This window comes from Pollicipes pollicipes, unplaced genomic scaffold, assembly GCF_011947565.3.
Source record: "Pollicipes pollicipes isolate AB1234 unplaced genomic scaffold, Ppol_2.1 Scaffold_7261;HRSCAF=8764_pilon_pilon_pilon, whole genome shotgun sequence".
Taxonomy (NCBI): Eukaryota; Metazoa; Arthropoda; class Thecostraca; order Pollicipedomorpha; family Pollicipedidae; genus Pollicipes; species Pollicipes pollicipes.
Window position 1 is genome coordinate 17402758 of NW_023597054.1, and position 16114 is coordinate 17418871.

At 54.3% G+C, this 16114-nt stretch overlaps 2 protein-coding genes across 2 annotated transcripts in view; both read left to right on the forward strand.

Moving 5' to 3' along the window:
* The window catches only part of LOC119111116 (protein patched), a gene marked incomplete in the record, with an annotated part of 42997 nt that overhangs the window by 10796 nt on the left and 16087 nt on the right, over nt 1-16114 (forward strand).
* Nucleotides 337-9437, forward strand: LOC119111763 (phosphonopyruvate decarboxylase). The gene is made up of 9 exons (XM_037235591.1): nt 337-367; nt 770-872; nt 2388-2535; nt 3786-3916; nt 4537-4696; nt 6272-6437; nt 6812-7028; nt 7550-7750; nt 8258-9437. Exons 3-9 carry the CDS (start codon nt 2430-2432, stop codon nt 8435-8437), a joined length of 1161 nt encoding a protein of 386 aa, XP_037091486.1. The 5' UTR covers nt 337-367; nt 770-872; nt 2388-2429; the 3' UTR covers nt 8438-9437.

Consider the following 16114-nt stretch of genomic DNA (forward strand, 5'->3'; position numbering starts at 1 on the left):
TTTTGAGGCTGGCAGGATCCATAGTTCTTGCAGTGGTGAATGATGTTTACATGCAGCATACTTAACTGCATGAATTTTGAAATACTGGGGTGGAAAGATAAATACTAATGCTAGAGCCACCTCTGTTAGCTTGATTAAAATATGTACTTTTTCTGCCCATGTTGAATAAAAGCAAGCATGGTTAAATTATATTTGCCCCCTCTCCCCATCCTATCTTATTTTGTCAGAGAATCTCTGTTTTGATTCCAGGTCTAGCAATGTTTTCCAAGTCTGATGTCCACTGAGGAAGCCAGCAGTGCGACTGCGGCAGTGTCTTACTTGCTGTGGCTGGTGCCAAAAGGGTCAACAATGGAAACACACAGAATCTGTAAGCTGCTCTTTCCATTGTCAGTTAATTTGTTTGGATCTTGAAAAGGAGTTTGTGCAGTTACCTGCTCAGTACCTGTTCAACTGAACCACTTTTTGAAGCATGTGCTTGATAGTCAATAGCCAGTCAATTGTGATAAGTAGAGTTCACCTTTGTGTGTGATGCATTAAAGCATTGTTCTTCAGGATTGTGTGAGGAGGCAACCAAGGTGCATTCATGAAAAAACTAAATTTCACACAAATAATTGCGGGTTTAATGTACTGATGAAGGGAGCAGTCTTCAGGCACTGGTTCCTGATGTTTTCAAGTGTGTTTTTTGCATTCAACCTAATTTCATTGTGATATTATTTATGGTTGTCATCTGTCTCACTATGTGTCATGCCTGTATTGTTGTTTTTTGCAGTGTATTGGTGTGATGACATTATGACAGCGATAATGTCACCTGCTGCAGCCCGATCCTCACAGTCCTCTGGGCGCTGTTGCAGAGCTTTCCTCGGCAGGAGGAAGTAAGTTCTCCAATCCCTGTGATGTTTTTATTGTGCCGGCCAACCGGCTGCATGGCTGCTTGGATCGCAAATAGTGATTTGCCCTCTTCTGTGCCTGCTGTAGTAGCAGGTGGTGCTGCTAATGCTGACCATTTCGCGGCAAGGGCCACATGACTGTCAGTGGTTGGTGGTGCGGCAGACATCGCTGAAACAGTATTTCTGATGGGCTCATTCCAATTAGAAGCCACAGGTCTAGCAGTGCTTGGATCCCTATGTTACAATTGGGTGGAACACAGTTTATACTTAAGTTTAGTTATGGTGAGTCTTGATTGGAACCATCATGAGCAGCTTAACCATGGCTGAATTGATAGCCAAGTGGTAATCATAACAGGACAGGGAATGACTCGGTTTCCAGACACGTGGTGTCTCACTGCCGATCGGAGGTATGCCTATCCCAGCTACTGCCATCGGATCAAGTGACATCTTTTGTAGGAAGCTATGTCGAGTGACTTGTATGACAGCTTCAGATTTAGAGCCCTTGCATAGCCGAGCTTGTCGCCGTTGTTGGGAGCCAGACATGCAGGATGGACCGACTCCGATAATTTGATAGTTTCTCCTTGGCCTTTCACCAGACAGGATGTCAGAGGGTTTAGCGTATGGTGGAGCGCTGCGACGCGGCCGTTCCGGGTTTGGTTGATCCCCTGGCCAACTGCGAGCTGACCTTTCTTGTGCCGGACAAGCCAAACAACGCACCGGTCGGAGGCTCGTATCGAGCACTGCTGAATTACCAGTACAAAGCATTTTTCGCGTTCGCCATGCAGGCAGCAAAGGAGAGGCTAAAACGTCGTCGGACCATTCTGAATATTGGGCATGTGGATTGTCCCAAAACTGTCAGATCTTCTCTATTTTTCGACAAACAGGAGGGTAATCGTTCAAAATCTGCAGCGAGGACCAGGGTGGCGTGCCCCAATTTCCGAAGCTGGTCGCAATAACGGGTGTTCCTGATTGGTGGTAGAATGCGGCGTGTCAGTGCTTCATGAGAATTGCACGTACTTGTCAAGCGCGTCGTACGCCCGTCAAATACAATTCAACGCATGTTTGTGATGATAGTGAAAACATTGTGATAACCGACCTCTCATCATCACAGTTTTGCGGTGTTAGTTTATCATTTTGAGTTGATAAGCCGCTTTTGATGAATGCAGCCCACAGTATAACTTGTTGTAACCTCCTATAGGTATCTCATTATTCCTCGAAGGAAGCCGATGACGTTTTTTTGCCAGGCAAGCGCTGTATTTTACTTGTAGTCTTATAGGTAGATGCTAGACTGTTTCAGGGGGGTGGAGCGGGGCAGGACCAGGGAGGGGCTCCTGCGCGTCCGCCGTCGGCGCAATCTCCTGCATGCGTTTGAGACATGGCTCTCGGTTTTTGGGCACGCTGAGTGTGCTCGCTAGACATTGTACAGGCTGCACCTGGCACTGGACGGTGGCGGCGACTGGGCGTGTGAGACCGCCAGCGTGGCACTTCTGCCCGCCGCAGCAATACGCGGAGCAGCAGCGGCGCAACCGACGGGCCGGCCATATGTCCGAGCTGGTGCGCGACTTCCTGGCGCCGGCCGATTTCCACCGCGCCCTCGTCGACGTCGGCATCGACTTCTTCTGCGGCGTGCCCGACTCGCTGCTCAAAGGTGCGGTGTGCCCGGGTGTCTGTGCAAAGGTGTAGCCCCACTCCCTGCTCTCGAAGATATGTCCGATGCCGTGATCATGTGTCCGACTCCCGGCTGGAAGGCGTGCTACAGACGCCCCAACCCCCCTCTCTTGATGTCCGATGCCGTGGTCGTGTACCCGACTCCCGGCTGGAAGGCGTACCACAGACGCCCCCCCCCCCCCCCCCCTTCTCTTGATAAGGGATTTCCAACCGTTTGCAGATGCGAGATTCCTATTTCCCAGTGAAATGTGCGTTAAAGATATACAGGCGGGTTTCGACTCCGTCTATCAGTTAAGCCTAAACTTCTACTCAGAGTCTCTCAGTCTCTGATCACGGGCACGCCCGCCACTCCCATCTGTCAAGACTTTCTGCTTAGAGTCACCCAGTCCTCTTTCAAAGGTATAGATGGCATGACTTTCTGGTGAAAAATTACGCCGGACGTTTTACATACGTACGCCTGCACCACACGCACGCCCGTACCGGCTGAAACACACATTGATATTCTCTTTGACCACGCCCTTTCATTGCTAGCCTGTCTGTATGTCATCGACGGCGGCAAAAGGACTTTAAGGCATTTGTATTTTTTCTCACATGCTTTTTTCCGAGACAAGCACAACACTGTCACCAAGCGAAACAGGCACGCTTGCTTACTGAGTCAGAATAGAACACAGCTACAGATCATAGCAAAGTTATCATAATATATCACTTGACACACCAAAAACAAAACTATCACAATGTATTTTGAATTAGATAAACTATGCTAACAGCGCTCACATCTAAGTTCTTGACGAAGTCCCTGATATGGCTGACTCAGTTTGACATGACCTAGATTTGCTCGGCATTAATGTCACAGCTTTTATGCCACGAATGTTACGATGTTCGATGATAGAGAGTTCGAAGATAGAGAGATGAAAATGTTCGAAGATAGAGAGTTCGGTAAAAAAGCAAATATAGCTCTCTTACCGAAGTTGTTCCTACTATCGCCGTTGGTGAAACAGGCGGCCTCCAGCGGCGCACGTCAAAGCTCGCGCCACTCGCCACGTCATCTGATCCCGATGCAGAAGGGTTCACCAAGCTATACTAGTGGCCGCGCAGCGAGGTGGCGCCTCTTGCCGGTAGTTCTTGCCGCTGCACCATGCATCGACGCTGTTCGGGTGCCATCTACGGAGCACGCAGAGCAGCCATTGTGCACGCAACTCTGTGCCTAGCCTGATACTCGCGATCTGGCAGACTTCTGCGCGTACATCACGGCCAGCGTGGCCGAGTCGCATCACGTGATCGCGGCCAACGAGGGTTCGGCGGTGGCGCTGGCGGCCGGCTATCACCTGGCCACCGGACGCACTCCGCTCGTATATCTGCAGGTGAGAGAGCTCGTGCCAGCCGCCATCCTAGCTGGGCTGTGTGGCAGGGGCGTCACCAGGATTGGGCAGCCTGGGTGTATCCAGCTCCATTGGGGGGGGAGATGGTCCAAAATTGTGCTCGAGGTGAGGAGTGACCGATGATTTGGTGACCAAACATTCTGACTAGCTAAGCTTCACTCGAGCGATGTAGAGTCAGTCATGCCCCCCCCCCCCCCCCCCCCCCCACCGGCTCATTCTCCACCGGTGAATCGGTGACGGCCCTTGCCTCCGGCCGTGAACTCGCAGAGACTCGCATCGGTTGCTCAGAATGGCCCGATAGGGGCCGATCATGGTTCATTATGCGTATCGGTACTTAGTTCCTTGAATTGAGTGAGAATTTTGCGAAGTTAACGTATCGCTATGTTCACTGCCGGCTGAACCGGAGTTGTTAGCCTCTGCGCCGTTGCGGCTGTGCTGACCGCATAGTTTGAAAATCCGGACCTTTCTCTGCCATTTTCGCTGCATTCTTCGTGTCTGTTGTAATGTGCTGCCCGCCACGCCCGAGTCGTGTTTAGGAAGCCGTGTTCCCAGTCCGGCCGCGTCTGGCATGGTTGCATCTCTCTGAGATCTGGCGCCGGCAGAACTCTGGCCTGGGCAACGCGGCCAACCCGCTGCTGTCGCTGGCCTCGCCGGACGTGTACAGCTTCCCGATGCTGCTGCTGATCGGCTGGCGCGGCGAGCCGGGCAAGCGAGACGAGCCGCAGCACATGGTGCAGGGACAGGTCACACCCAGATTGCTAGGTCAGTCCCATGGGTCGGCCAGCCGCAGCAGATAGTGCAAGGCCATACCGCACCCAGCCTGCTTTGTGCAGGGACAGACCACACCCAGATTGCTAGGTCAGTCCCATGGGTCGGCCAGCCGCAGCAGATAGTGCAAGGCCATACCGCACCCAGCCTGCTTTGTGCAGGGACAGACCACACCCAGATTGCTAGGTCAGTCCCATGGGTCAGCCAGCCGCAGCAGATAGTGCAGGGCCATGCCGCACCCAGCCTGCTTTGTGCAGGGACAGACCACACCCAGATTGCTAGGTCAGTCCCATGGGTCAGTCAGCCGCAGCAGATAGTGCAAGGCCATACCGCACCCAGCCCGCTAGGCCAGCTGCCGTTTTTCGGACGGCTCCACAGAGCCTCAGCACGTGGTCCAGGGCCGGCAGCGCGTGCCTACCAGGTCAACCACGGGTCCGCCATGTCAATCACAGGGGTGGCACGGGCACGCTATGGACGGGCTGCCGAGACGGTCGACAGATGGCGCGCGCCGCCGTACGGACAGACGAGGTGCTGATGGATGGCCCGCAGGGGTACCGCAGAGGTGGGCGCTCTGTCACGCATGGTCACCACAGATAGACGGTACGCTCGCGGACGGGTCGCGGGAGCGCTGCCGACAGACGGGATCTCTCGAGCCACACGCTCGCCAGCGGTCTGAAGTCCAACATGGGCGGACGGGCCTGTCAGCGGCTTGACGCGGGTTTGCCGTGGGCTGTCATAATAGTCACAGATGGCCCAGACGCGATTACGTAGGCCTGATAGGTACGATAGCTGATCACAGACATTGTTTATGGTATTGAGACCAAGGCGGACGATGTGTTTTTCCGTAGAGGGCTTCGCAAAAATGGGCAGGAGTCACATTGCTTCCTGTGCACGCTAGGATGCCAGTGTAATGGATCTCAGGCTCAGCACATACCTTCAGTCTTTCCAGGGAGAGGTCGCAGGTTCATTGACAGTTGGTGCTGTCGTAAATGAGTCGAAAGCCCAGCACATGTTGATGTCTGGGAGAAGTCACTAACGCGGATCATTCAGTCTCCCAGTTCAGAATTGTCAGCAGTCTTGGGACATGTGGGAAAATCTCTGGGTCCATGTGATGCGACAGGTCTGGTCATTGTTTTACTTGGGATGCGGACGGAGGCGCTCAACAGCGTCGTCGGTATCATTCTGATCATCAGAGGCTGCACCGGCTGATTGTACCAGGCTCCTTAGCATCACGTTATCCTCGCACTAAACCTGAGATGGACCGACCCACTTTCACAGAATTGACTCGGGATGAAACAGTATTGTGCTGTTTGCCACCTGTCTATTGACGCGAAAACAACAGTATTGTTTGTTAAGCTTCCCTCAAAGCACGTGGTTGTTAAGGCATTGCAGCACGGTATTGTATGCTTTCATGTAGTGACTCGCAGTTGGCACCATTGCCCACCGTTGCCCTGATGTCGGCTGCATTGGTCGCTTGACCTACGGCGTGTGCTGTCGCCGCCCAGCGTGAGCCCGTGACCCGATCCGGTGGTGCCAGCTGACTAGCCCCGCTATCCCTGTGTTGGCCAGACGCCATGGGCATCCCGTCTGAGCCGCTGCCGGACTACATAGCGGGCGCCGAGCGGGCGCTGCACGCCGCCCTCCGCCACATGCGAACCGTTCAGGGGCCGTACGCGCTGCTGGTCAAGCGGCAGGCGTTCTCGCCGCATGCGCTCGAGCTAGAACCGGCGTTCGAGTGAGTCTGCAGCGGGACGAGCATGCGACAAATGCCCAAACCAGCTGTGCTGCTGTAAGAGAAGCGTTGTAATGTACTGCCTGTTACCCCTCCCCCCTCCCCCCCAAAAAAACTAGGGAAAGCTTCTCAGCTACGAGCGTTTTTGCTGAATGTTGAACTGTAACTCATATTTCTGGGAATGTTTTCACTTGTTTGCCCTTGCATAACTGATTTGCTCACATGTGGTTAGTCGGATATGTACTTGCCATTCGCTTGCTGTGTCAACTACCTACACGCATACTGATAAAGGCAGCCGGGGGCTGCCGTCCCACGCGTTAGGAGCGTGGCCCAACCACCTGGCCGCCGTCGCTGACCGCCCGACCCCGCCGCGCTAGTTCGCCGCTCAGCCGCGAGGCGGCGCTGCAACTGCTGGCCGACGGGCTGCACGACCGCGACGTGCTGGTCAGCACCACGGGCATGGCATCGCGTGAGCTGTTCGAATACCGCGTGGCGCGCGAGCAGGGCCACGAGCGCGACTTCCTCACGGTCGGCTCCATGGGACACGCCTCGTCCATCGCGCTTGGCATCGCTCTGCAGAAGCCGGCGAGGCAGGTGAGCTGATGCGGCGAGCAGGCGTGCTGATGCGGCGAGCAGGCGTCTGACAAGGGGAAAAGACACAGGGCTCTGGCGTGGGATGGAGTGTTGGTGAGGTTCCTAAACTGGTTGTGGACCGTAGACAGGCATATATGTGGTATATGCCTCAGTCATTTTTGTTCGGCCTTCCGTGTCGGGCTGTTGATCCGAGTGAGTGCTCGATAATGTTTTTTTTCTGTGTTCCGTGGTGGACCTTGATGATGGATGAATATCCGCCACGTCTTCATCCGGCGTCCAGGTCACTCGTTCCTTTTGTCCCACCTCTCCGGAGGCATCTGTTTGGGACACCATGCGACCCTGTGTGGAAATAATTCGCAACGCTCTCGACACGGACGCTGGTGGGGCGCGTTGTTCAGCGAGTCAGCGTGAGTCCGCCGTGTTCCGTGCGTCGGCCTGCTCACCACCGCCGGGACTGGCCGTCGCGCGCCCCTGCCGGCCGGCTGCTCGGTACTCACCCCCTCCCCCTCCCCTGCCGCCAGGTGGTCTGTCTGGACGGTGACGGCGCCCTGCTGATGCACATGGGCTCGCTGGCCATCGTCGGGCAGCGCCAGCCGCGCAACTTCAAGCACGTGGTGCTGAACAACGGCGCGCACGACTCTGTGGGCGGTCAGCCAACGGCCGCCGCCGACCCTGCCTCACTCGACATCGCGCAGGTGGCGCTGGCGTGCGGCTACCGTCAGGTGAGCGGTCGCCAGCAGGCGCCGATTTGGTGCCGCGCCTTGCCAGAGTCTGTCTGCCGGGTTGAGGAGGCTTGACTGGGTCAGGTCGTGCCGCGAGCCGGCGCCGGCTCTGGTGTCGTGTCTTGCCGGTCGGTCTGACGCGCTGGAGGAGACTTGACTGGGTCCGGTCGTGTTTGTGTCTAGTCCGAATTATTGAGGCTGCTCGTTGTGGCTTACCGTAAAAACGTAGCTGATGTGCCACTGTATTCGTGAGGTGGTCGCACTCTACTGAAATCGGTACAAATAGCTGTACACCAGTCACGTGGTCGGTCACTCATTCGACAGAGAGGACCTACCGACGTGTAGTGGGCCCGCCTCCCCACCTCTTCCGTGCCGATTTCGATGTCAGCCCGGTCTTTCCTGCGTGGCTCGGCCACCTGTCTCACACCCATCGATGTCATGCCGTCCCTGCTGCCAGCCCAGAGCTGCGGTAGGTCGGCGCCGCCGCTGACCGCTGGCCGCCGGCAGACGATGCGGGCCGAGACGGGGCCGGAGCTGGCGGCGGCCGTCTGCCAGCTGCGCGCCGCCGATGGGCCCGTGCTGCTGGAGGTGCGCGTGGCGGCCGGCGCCCGCGACAACCTGGGCCGGCCCAGTCGCTCGCCCGTCCAGAACAAGGCTGACCTCATGCAGTTCCTGGCCACCGACTGAGTGCGGGGCCGCGGCGGCAGGCAGCGAGGGCGCCGGCCGCCCCGCGCCCGCTCGGCGGGAGCGGGAAGGAGCGGAGGCGTTGCGGCTGGTGCGGTCGGTCGCGGATCCGTGGCTGTTGCCGAGGCGGTTTGCACTCCGACACCGCCGAGGGCACGGTGCGACCCCGCCCAGCGTTGATTTAACCAGGGTAACTAATCAAATTGGTGCGTGGAGGCTCGCTGGGCCTCCCGTGAAGACGCCGGCTGTCTCACATAGCACCGCGTGCTGACGTCTGACGGACGGCCGCAGGAGGAATGCGTGCTGATGTCTGACGGAGGACCGCGTGCTGACGTCGCGGAGGACCGCGTTAGGTGCTGCGCGCTGCCTCTCACCACCGCTGCCGGTCTCGCTTACGACCGGACGTGTCCACTTCACTGCCATTCACATTCACTTTACTTCACACATTCCCGCTTCCGAATTACAAGACAGACGGGCGCTCGCCAGCTGGCGTCTCGCGGCATGACGTCACTGACTTCACGCTGTGATATAGGCATTCTGCGATGATTTCCTGTGACGGTGGCGGCCGTGTTCAGGCTCCCGATGAGCCGTGACATTCTTCATGCAGCCCTGCCTCACGATAGGTGGCAGGCAGAGTGCCGCGCGCCGGTCACGAGATTGACAGACTGCGAACTTTCCGAGATGCTAGTCTATTTGGCCATATTACTGTTCTTCGGTCCGGCTAGTCCGGCGCTTTATGGGCGCGCATGCTCGGCGGCCAACGAGCCCACGTGTGTCGTGTTGTGATGCTTCCATGTCCATTAAGGTGTGTCATCGAGGGGGTGAATTTCTTGCAATCAGCTGAGACGAAGCTTTTCTTCGGCACACGGATGAATAAAAAACTTTCAGGTCCGTCGTACCGCACCAATGTTGATATTCGTGAGGCGGAAGCAGTTTTTCTTTGATAGTACAAGGAAGCCGTATTCGATACTAGCGCCACCTATTTTACGCACTGGGATCATCCTCCAACAAGCCTCAAAGCTGCCACATTCCACACTACTGGTACTTGGTGGATTAAGTATGAAATATATATATATATATATATATATATATATATATATATATATATATATATATATATATATATATATATATATATATATATATACATATATATATATATATATATATATATATATATATATATATATATATATATATAGTGTGTGTGTGTGTGTGTGTGTGTGTGTGTGTGTGTGTGTGTATCATGAAGAGCACCAGCAAAACATTGCCAGACAGCTTTTAACCTGACTTTTTAGTAAGGAACATTAATTTTTGGCAAACCCAAGCTGTGCAGTTATGAGAATGCTCCAGCAGACCGGGTTAGGTCTAAGTCCGTTATTGTTAACACATCCCTGTGATGTGATGTGATGAATTCATGTGGTTTTTGCGTGAGAGATATGGGTTTATTAGTTTAGTTTCGCCGGTACTAAAACATTTATTTCGAACAATTACTTGCATAAGCATGCCGAGGGCCACACGGTCACGCACAAAACATTTTGTGATAGGCCACCCAGCTCTACCGTCCCATCACCAACTGCTGACTACGGGAAAACATCGAGCTACATCAGGTGACTGAGCGAATCGAAGAGGTATTTCACTAATACCATCTTCAAGACCGCGACGATAGAAATCAGGGTACTGTGGACCAACGAAGCGATCCCTGTTCATGATCTAAGATACGTGGCAAAATTGATCGAGAGGGATTGATGTCATCCCAACAGAGCTATCAGCAAGAGATCAAAGAAAGAGTGACACAGCAACGCCGCCACTGCGAAATTCAACGAGCTTCTTGATGTCGCGAAATGCTAGTGCAAGCCTCAGTGCAGCTTTCCATGCCCAGTTGCCTGCTCAGTGTATCAGGGGGAGGTTGCCATGAAGGACCAGTGCAGGCACCGGAAGCTTACGCTGAGGTCATATGACCGGGATGCTATTGTAGCTAGGGGGGCTCGCGAAATGAGGAGGATAACTAGGCAACTCCAGGGGCGTCGTGGCTCGGCCACCAGTGAGGCGGTATCTGCTGCTGAACCTGAATCGCCCTCCCCGCCGACTGCTGAAACGACGCCGTCTGCTCAGCCTGCGCTGGCTACAAGTGCTGACCCGAGCCTGCTCCGAGACCATGTGGTCTCAGCGCTGGAGAGTTAGCCGAGAGCACGGATTCCTACACGGTTCCGTACATGGTAGAAGGTGGCGACGACGCCGAGTGTTCGTTCCGGTTGAGACCACCGTCCCTGTATATGATTACGTCATCGGTCTGACTAACACCGCTCTGGCAGTTGGCAACTACGGTGGCTCAAACCGAGCCACTGCTGCCATTATCAACGCCTTTGAAGAAGACAGTAGAGACGGACTGGCTACTTGAAATCAAATATCGTAGATCCTAAGAAGATCTGCTGCGCAAGAGACAGAACGAGAAAGGAGACAGCTCATTAAAATTTTGAAGCAATCCACGAGTCAGGTTTGACCATCCTCTACTTCGACGGACGCGAAGGCAAGAGCTAAATGAGCCACACGGGGCCAGACGGATGCCGTCGAAAAACACGTGGCTGTCATCACTGAGCCAGGCAACCGCTACGTGACTCATTTTACGTCCGAGTTTGGTCACGCCCTGCACTTGTTCAACGACCTATACTCCATGAGCCCGCAGCGCGACGTCCGAGCATCAATGTGCTCGGTTGCGATGGCACAACCGTCAACGCCGAAACGATAGGCGACGTGTTCCGGCTGTTTGAGCTGGCCACCGAGTCACCCGTACACTGGTTCATCTGCCAGCTGCACGGCAACGAGCTGAGCCTCCACCATCTGCTACGAGCTTGGACGGCACGACCACGGGATCGAATTTTTTTACTGGACCCATCGGCAAGACCTGTGCCGGAGAGGTCTGGGAGAGGGACGTTGTGGTATTCAAGCCTAGGTCGGGGTACATGCCAAACCTGCCGGTCGACCTGATTCGGGAGCTGAGCACCAACCAGCAGTTGCTGTACCTTCTGGCCGCCGGTGTTCAAAACGGCTCTGTCCGAAACGTGACAGCCCAGCTGCGAATCGGACCATCAAACCATTTCAGGTAAATATGAAAACGCATTATCTTCGAATGTACAGCAATGAGTAAGTAAAGTTCATCAAGTATCAATTGGTATTTCATGTGCTCACTGTTGAGCATTGATTATCATACCTTGTGCTGTAGTATGTCGCATCATTTGATGGTTAGTTCATGCTTACCAGCATATTTGTTTATATGTAGTCCGTCATATTTAAGGACTCTGGATATCGGCATAATTACAAACACTAAAGAGGCGCAATTTTTTGTATGATCTAATGATAAGTTCGTAGCGCATTGTTGTAATATATTCGCTTTGTTCTCAGATGGTTGGCACTGGCCGCTCGTCTGCTTCTAGTTCACATCTCTACCGAGACCTACAGCAGCGCTCTCAAGAACCTCGTCCAGTGCGTGGTCGGCCACTATGTGTCAGTACGGTTCGTCATCCGACAAAACAGCGGCTCCGGCTTACACAGCTTGTTCCGGAGCATCGCGCCGCTCCGCGGCCTGCCGCAGCACACATAGGCCACGGTGCAGCCAGTCCTCCAGCGTAACGGGTACTGGGTCCGTCCGGAACTGCTGCTGCTGGACATGGTGTGGGATGAGAACCGCATGGTCCGCGAACAGGCGGTTCCGATCCTCGCGCCGCACGTGAGCAGCAAACCGAGCGTTTCCTTCAGCCCAGGATCTTCGCCATCTCAGCGGTAAACTTGGAGGCCGTGAGGTACACCGAACTGATTCCCTGGCATGGACCAGTTACACGCCCTTCACTGCGAGACCTCACCGACTGCGGGCTGCGGAACAAAGTGCAGGCACCGCTGGCCATCTTGCCCTATCTGGTCCACACCAGAAGTGCGACGCAGCGCTGCACTGCCGAGGACGTCTGCGACCAGGACTGGACCTTCGGCAAGATGTGGAGCCTAGCTACGAAGGTATTTCTGCTACCGTGCGATCTCTGCTGACGCGCGTTTTGGGTTTACAGTCTGTAAGCAATTGCTGTTTGGGTCGGTGCATCGAATACACGGGCTTGGCAACGAGCAAGACATGCATGGGGTCTCCCTACGCCCGTAGTACAGGCTGCAGAACTTGCTGTGTGTATTGAGTTGCACACCAGACAATATATTCTAGGTGATATGCCATACATAGTTTTGTTTGCATCACGTGAGTTGTCTTAGAGGAGTGAAAGTCGAAAGCATTGCTAACCATGCTAACCATTGCATGCTAACCAGCATACTCGTACGAGTTCATACTCAACGGCACATAAGTTTCCACCAAATGGCAATCAATCGGGCAATGTCTGATCCGCATATTAGACCTTAGACCGGGACATTCTCGTGCGACAGCATAAAGAGCGCTCGTTAGCATCGTTTCTATACGCAAAGGTATTTTGGGTCGCTTGCCGCCCGCGGCTTGGTGTCACCTGCGGCGGCGGCCACCGCCCAGCATGGGGTGACTGCAACGCCGGGTATCGATTTACGGCGATATTTCGATCGGCTCGCGCCTCACGAATTTAAGTTTCTGGGAAGAACTTTTGCCATGCCGTGTACTTCTGGACTCCTGCGCCAAAGAATTTCTTTGTCTCACAAGGTTTTGTTACTGATGTCACACCCTAATGTCCACTGTCCCTGCAATCATTGGTGCGCCGCGGCCCGGCCCGGCCGACGGGTCCTCAAGTGTACATTTACCCGGGCAACATACGTAGCCGGAACGAGGTCCGTATCCAACTGCCCGTCACACGCACATTCCCCGCTGACGTCGGCCGCCCCAAACGCCTCAAGCCATTCCCACGGCACGCTAGACAGAGGCGGATCCAGAGCGATGCAGGGCGTGACATCGTGTTGAAGCGGTCAAGAACCAATGCCATCAGAAGCTCCAGCGGGCACTCCAGACAGAGGCGGATCCAGAGCGATGCAGGGCGTGACATCGTGTTGAAGCGGTCAAGAACCAATGCCAACAGAAGCTCCAGCGGGCACGCTAGACAGAGGCGGATCCAGAGCGATGCAGGGCGTGACATCGTGTTGAAGCGGTCAAGAACCAATGCCATCAGAAGCTCCAGCGGGCACGCTAGACAGAGGCGGATCCAGAGCGATGCAGGGCGTGACATCGTGTTGAAGCGGTCAAGAACCAATGCTTCCAGAAGCTCCAGCGGGCAGCATCTTTTTTCGCAGTCTTCCGGTCACTCCTGGTATCTGAATGTCGTCAGTACAAGGACGGTCGTGGTAGTAATTGGGGCTCTAGGGTGCTTCGACTGTGCGGTCATGTAGCGCCCATCACTAAAGCGGTCAAGAACCAATGTTCTGTTCAACACGCGCTCGGGTGGGGGGGGGGGGGTCATTTAGCTTCTATCATTTCCGGTGACTTTGATTTCACAGCGGTGATTGTGAAATCAAACAACGGTTTTGGCAACGGTGATTTCATTTATCATCCAGCGACCTCTAGTCATTTCCGACCCAACATTTGGTATCTAAACCGCTGCATCACAAACTACTCTTTATTCCGCGGTCCTCCACCCTAGACGGCTTACGCCATAGTCGCTAGATGTCGGGCGGCCACATACTACGGTTTAGGAACCAAATTGCATACACATCACCGCATGTGCATTATGTATGAAGGTCGGACCAGGGCTAAACCAACTTGTTTTTTTACTCGATAGCCTGCTGTATGGGGTAGTTTCTGGTGTTCATTTCGAATTTACTTATGCCAGGGACCACAACAGTTACCTTCTATGAACTTCTTAAGCGTCAATTTGACCCGAAGGTCTTGATCTAGGAACCTAAATCTGCCTTGCAAGTAAGTTTGCATACAGGCTAACCCACGGTATGAATTTGGTACTCGTTGCTCTCCTATTTTTAGAGACATCAAGGGGTCAAATTCCCCCCTCCGAATGAAGGGTATTCAACCTGCCACCCGGGCGCGTGCGACGGGACTAGTGCGAGAGCTTCTTCTTCCGGGGTCCTCCAGCCAGCCCTTTTATCTGAATGCCGTCACAATGCGTCACTCACGGACACCTGTAGCTGTAGTGTAACGTTTACCGTACTTCGCTAAATGTTGTTAATGTACGTCTGATGCATGGTTCCGCATCATAACGGTGCGCGATGCGATTGAAGTTACTTGATACACGTGACGTCAGCACCCTGTGTCATAACGATGCCTGGTCAAGTGGTATCAGTCGTGCGATGCGACTGATACCACTTGGTATGTACTATACTATCATTCCGTGCAACGTCTGTCTTCCTTGGCTACTGCCCCGGAGCGGATACGGGCCCGTTCAGCTACAGCGCTGGTCCAACTCCGGGAGGCCCCCCCCCCCCCATGTTAAGTCACGCGGCGTAGCCCAGCTGACTGACCTGTGATTGGCTATTGTGATAATAGTCAGACGTTGGATTACTATTCTCAAGTGTAAAACGAGCTGCATTCGTTTGTTCGTTACCTCTGTTCTCTCAGTGCGTCACTGCTTCTTAGTGTTTTTTTTTCGTAATCCGCCCATTGCGCCAAATAAACGTCTATCCCCATTTGTGTGTGTTGAAGAGAGATATAGCTGCCGTTTGTCAGGCTTGATCCCTGCACTTGCATGATGCCTACGGGTTTCAGTAGTCGAAACCAGTAAGTCGAGACATTCGGGTACCTATTTAGACAGTGTGCAGTTGTCGGCACTCACGCGCTGAGCAGTGGCAGGCTGACGCGCTGGCCGCTCGCGGGGCAGCGCACTGGGACGTCTCGGGTCACCGACAGGGCCGACCGGCGATTAATGCACTCTCGGTAGGCAGCATGCACATTATTCGCACAGGAACCCTGCGATGCGTCCAAAAAGTGCAAGCTCAAGGCGCAGACACGCCGTTAGTCAATGGTGACCTTGCAGCCAACCAACACCGAACACGCTACGGTGCCACTAGCGGCGCGAGAGGTCGTGGCTCGGAATCAGGGGGTGGCTTCTCGCACCTAGCATATATCTGGTGCAGCCGGCTACGACGCACATACCGGTCTGCTGCAGCTTCTAATGACGCCACTGTCCCTGACAGACTCCGGCGAAGGCAGCCATGGTGCGCTGGCCGGTTGTAGGCGCCTGTGATGACCGGGCACGGTATGTCGGCCCACCAAACACTCCTGAGACGACGCGTGGACGCCAAATAATCGCCCGTCCGAGGTTCGTGTGTTTAAAGCGGTGTCATCGGCCGTCGGAGGTTCAGATGTTTATGTTGTAATCGAGTGAAACCTCACACCTTCGGTTATCAGATCCGTGACAGATCGAACACATCGACCGGATTTTGTAGGCTTGGTGCACAGTAGTGCACCAAGCTTCACGCTAAGACTGGTGGTTCCTGAACAATATTTTTCAAACAACCCCCGATCGTATGACTGGCTTTCTAGGTCGCGATGAAGCTAACGGAGCCTACATCAACACGATCGTGCATGACATTTGCGTTATTATTACTCTTTAGCTGTATACAAAATTTCCGAGTACACTTCCACGACACAGTGTATGTACAAATGAGTGGTATCGAAACACGCGCACATCACGACTACAGGCCGCCTCGTGACGGCAGTAATGCGTTACCGCCGGCACGCACCGCGACAACAACAGAGAACGCCCGTCACAGCGGAGC